The sequence below is a fragment of the Propithecus coquereli genome, unplaced genomic scaffold, assembly GCF_000956105.1.
Source record: "Propithecus coquereli isolate 6110/MARCELLA unplaced genomic scaffold, Pcoq_1.0 Scaffold3, whole genome shotgun sequence".
Classification (NCBI taxonomy): domain Eukaryota; kingdom Metazoa; phylum Chordata; class Mammalia; order Primates; family Indriidae; genus Propithecus; species Propithecus coquereli.
Window position 1 is genome coordinate 3,618,562 of NW_012148618.1, and position 5,191 is coordinate 3,623,752.

Below are 5,191 nucleotides of genomic sequence, written 5' to 3' on the forward strand. Positions count from 1 at the left end.
GCATTCAGATAATTTTGTTACACTGTAGTGTCCTTTTCTTTCAGAGAGAAGAATTTCCTTTAGATTCCAGATTTTTTCCCTAATCAATTAACTTTGCTAAGTGAATTTCATTTAATTGTAGATATTAATCATATAAGTTATGTGCCTGGTTTTGTATACAAATCATCATGCCAGATATGTATTACATTACCTTTCTATGTAGTTTCTGTCTAAAAGATTGTCCCTACATAGAGTGATATGCTAAAAAATTGGTTTTATGATGCGTAATAGAAGAAATATAGACAAATTGTAATGTTGCATAATGTCATCTGTACTGAATTTCGATATCATTTCACCATCATTTTTTAAGTGTATTACCTCATTTTTAGTTATTTAGTATACCAGTTGGTGGTGGTTCTCCACTCAGATTTTTTCTACAGGACTAGTGGAATGGCTAGTTGCCAGGTGACACAGCAATCTTTTTAGCCTTTCGCCTTGTCATCCTGATTTCCTCATTCTCTTCTTGTGAGAGTACCCTCTCAATAAAGTAAATAAACAATTTGCATAACAATCCCATCTCAGGCTCTGTTTCTTAGAAAGCCAATTATAGGCAGTTAGCTTCTCTGTTGGGCATAATACCATGCATACAGGGCCAAGACTTTTCTTCACATATTATACATTTTACTCTCAGATGTAAATGCTTAATTTTAATATGAACACAAAATTCTAAAAATTAAGTAACCTTCCTCATCCCAGTAACTAATAATTTAATCTTACTCTAGATTATTTTACAGGATACACTGAATAAAAATGGATGGAGGAAATCAGTCCATGGTGTCCGAATTTGTTCTTCTGGGACTTTGCCACTCTTGGAATATTCAGCTCTTACTCTTCATAGTGTTTTGTATGCTTTACCTGATCATTGTATCTGGAAATATTGGCATTGTGATCTTAATCATCACTGATTCCCATCTCCATTCTCCCATGTACTTCTTTTTGGCCAACCTGTCCTTCGTTGATATGTGGCTTTCTTCAGTCACCACTCCTAAAATGATCACAGATTTTCTCAGGGAGAGAAAGACCATTCATTTTGGAGGCTGCATGTCCCAGATCTTCTTTTCTCACTTTATTGCAGCCTATGAGATGGTGCTACTGGTAATAATGGCCTATGACCGCTATGTGGCAATCTGTAAACCACTCCACTACTCCACCATTATAAGTCTGCAAAAGTGTATTGGGCTGGTGGTGACTTCCTGGGCCATTGGCTTTGTGCATTCCATGAGTCAAGTGGTTGTAATTGTTCAGCTGCCATTCTGTGGTCCCAGGGACATAGACAGCTTCTTCTGTGATACACCACTGGTAATCAAACTTGCCTGCATGGATTCCTATAATTTGGAAATTTTAATGAATGTTCACTGTGAGTTTGTGGCCATAACCTGCCTTATTCTGTTGCTAATATCCTACACATATATTCTTCTCACTGTCCAACAAAGCTCTAAAACCGGGGCATCTAAGGCACTCTCTACCTGCACTGCCCACATCACAGTGGTGGTGCTCTTCTTTGGACCCTGCATCTTCATCTATGTGTGGCCACTCAGCATCACCTGGATGGACAAATTTCTTGCTGTGTTCTACTCTGTTATTACACCTCTCCTAAATCCAGCCATTTATACCCTGAGAAATAAAGAGATGAAAAATGCTATGAAGAGATTCAGAAGCTATTACAGAGATTCCAATGTTAATATTTAATGCTCAGAAGCTTCAATGTGAGTACTTGAGTTTGACTATATTTACCTTGTAAAATAGATTGGGAATTCAGGGCATTTAAGTTATGCCTGCATGTTTTTCTTGGCTCCAGATACAAGAATAGGGTTAATAAAATTCAGGGAAGTTCAACATTTCCTAATCAACTAGCAGAACACCATAAAATGTATTTCTAAAATACAAATACTAATGACCCTTCACTATGAGAAAGTTATCTAATCATTCTTCCTATGCCTATAACTACATTAAACAAAATCCTGTAATTCAGTCAACAAAGCCATATATATATCCATTCCGATGGATTGCATCTTAATGAACTTTTATTTTGAATTTTTCTCTGAACTCCATTGGGAAAAAATAGTGTTTCTGTAGCATTGACACCGTCTTTTAATATTCACTTGTCTTTTGTCCAAAGGCAGAACATTATCATTTTTTCTTAACATAGATTCCTGCCCAAATGCTGATGGAGAAAAAATAAAGAAAGAATTATATAAAAGTGGTAAAGTACATAACGAATATCAGTGAAGGTAATTCTCTGCTTGGTTTTCATTAACCTAATAAAAGTTAAAAATAAAATAAAATAAATCCTAACAATATTTCCTTTAGTCATCTCATTATTAAAGACTGTTATTTATATTTTAAATTATTAACCATTTTTATAACAGTTTAAAAATGTATGGCAGAGACCATGATTTTCCTGGTTATTTCTTAAAATTGTAATACATGGTATACTGGTTAATATATAATAAACACTCACAATATTTTAATAAATCAATAGAAGCCAGTTTTTTTTGTCATTCAAATGTCTAACGTTTATTTGTCAAGGTGTATATAACTACGCTTTTTTGGCATTTAGAAATTATCCTACAGCCTGCCTCCCGGAGAGGGTTGGAGACAACCAGAGTGCTAGCACTCCTCCACACAGACTCTTTTCCTCCACCTCCCCTCCCCCACCCATGGTTGCCAAGGGAGAGGATTGAGCCAGCACACTGAGGCTTCCACAGAGAGCTGGGCTCAGGCCTTTCTTCTTGTGGTCCTGCAGCAGACCATGTGGTGCTCAGACTGAGAGCTCCCTGCTTGCCAGCCTTCCCCGATGCTGCCTGCACAGCAGCTCCATCAGAGCATGGCATGCCCCAAGATGGAGGGACATTGATCCTTTTAGGGCACTCTGTGGGTGACTTGGGACCAGCACATTTCTCCCTGGCATGGTCAGGGATTGACTTCTTGGTCCAAGGAGTTGAGGGAACCCATGTCAGCAGATCACAGGGCAGAGTGCAGTGTGGGTCCTAGCTGAGAAATGCTCACAGGGCATCCCTTCCCCCAAAGGAGGGCCACACCCTCAGCTCAGGCTGGGATTCTCAGCAGGGAACCCCTCAGCCCACTGCACATTTAGGACAAAGCTTGGCTGGCTTGGGCTCCTGCCTGCTGGCAGACTCCAGGGGTAGACTGTGGAGCAAGGGAAGGGGTAGAGGAGGAAGGCCCACTGCAGACTGCCAATTTATGTACCTGTTTCCACAAGAGACTGGTTGGATGGGGCCCCTCAAGCCCCTCCCTTGCAGCTCTGCAGATCTTTGACCCCTGCCAAAACAGCTACCTTGCCAGCTTTTGTGGAGCCTCAGGGCAAGTCACCCAACCTAGCTCCACCCAGCCACACTCCCCCACACAGCTCTGCTGAGGCAGAGAAAAAGGACTCACCTGGAAGTTCCAGGGCCCCACCCAACACCTGGGGCATTCAAGTGCATCTCCTGAGGGACTAGAGCCAGTCACAGAACCTAAAAACAACACTACAGCCTGCACCTTCTGGCAAGTGCAACCTACTGACACAGAGGTAAATTTGCACATCTTATACAGCATTTACTGACCCAATCTTATAGGGTTTTTGGAGATTCAAAGAATGGCCATCTGGGCAAGCACCTACCCCTCCCCACAGAAAAACTGTACTACTGGATAAGGGTGGAAGAACCCAGCTGTGTGCCCTAGCATATGAACATTTAGCCCCCTCCCCCATAAACAGCTCTCCCAGTTTGGAGAGCTTGTCCTTACCCCCCTACCAGCATCTCCCACTAGTGGCTGGAAAAGCATCATCTGAACCCCACCAAGGCTTGCCAAAGTGTTTCAGGCTCACACAACCTAGCCATGAACTGCCTTATTTCTCCCCTTACTTCAGTGCTGGTGGAGATCAAGAAACCCCTTGGGAGCTACAGGGTCCCTTCTAAATCTTGGAGCATTCAAGTACTCCATCTGGGGGACCAGAGGCTATCATGGGCACAAAAGAACACCTTGGCAGTTGGTTCTATCACACAAATATCAACCAATGACAGGGAGAACAACAATGTAGTTCATCACAGCATCTTCCAACTCAAGCAAACAGGGTGTGGCTGATTCCCATTCACAAGTACCACCCATCATCTCAGAGAGTACTCTGGGGGACCTAATTCACCACACACTGTTGGGAAGAGGTGAAGACAGCAGATCAGAGGTAACCCAAGAGGTACCCCAAACCTGCTAGAACACCCCATAGGCAACTCAGGACAAACACACCACTCTCTGGCATGCTTAAGGATTGATCCTTGGGGATGCGAAGAAAAGCCAATAAGCCAGACCTAGCAGCTCTGAGTCCTGACTGAGAGGCCAGATGAGAAGCAACCACTGACCTCTAGAAACATGAAAAATCAAAGAGTAAGAACACCCTCTAAAGAAAATAATAAATCCTTACCAATGGATACCAACCAAAATACAAAGATTAAAATAACAGATGAAGAATTTCAAATATGGATTATAAGGAAGTTCAATGAAATACAAGAGAAAATAGAAACCCAAAACAAAGAAACCACAAAAACAATGCAGGAAATAAATGTCAAATTTACTAAGAAATCAAATTATTAAAAAAATAACACAGAACTTATGGAAATGAAAAATACATTCAAAGAAATACAAAACGTAGTGAAAGCCCTTAAGAATAGGCTATATCAGGCACAAGAAAGAATCTTAGACACATTTAGATGCAAGAATGGTTCAACATACAAAAATCTTTAAATGTGACTCACCACATAAATAGAAGCAAGAACAACGACCTTATGATTCTCTCAATAGATGCAAAGAAAGGATTTGATAAATTTTTATTTTAAAAAATGTACTGAAGAATATTGGTACTGAGTCCCTGGAGATCATAGTTTGTGTATGTATTTTAATGCAGAAAACGTATGGAATATTGAGATAAATTATTAATTTCATTTCATTCCTTTTTATTATATTTTCCCTCAACTCCACACTTACTTTCTTGATCAAAGACACACAACTTTTTAGTCAATACAATTGTCTAATTGTATTGCTAATATATTCATTTCTGATAATTTTAATAGATCTATACTGTCTCTACAGTGGCTATTATCATATGTTGCCATCTAGATGTGAATTTAAATGAAGTTTAAAAAATAAAATTGAAATT

At 40.0% G+C, this 5,191-nt stretch overlaps 1 protein-coding gene across 1 annotated transcript; it reads left to right on the top strand.

Moving 5' to 3' along the window:
- The first annotated feature begins 789 nt into the window (after window positions 1-789).
- On the top strand, window positions 790-1,728 carry LOC105814204 (olfactory receptor 4F4-like). Its single transcript, XM_012649104.1, has one exon. The coding sequence runs from the start codon at window positions 790-792 to the stop codon at window positions 1,726-1,728; it is 939 nt and encodes a 312-aa protein (XP_012504558.1).
- The last annotated feature ends 3,463 nt before the right edge of the window (window positions 1,729-5,191 follow it).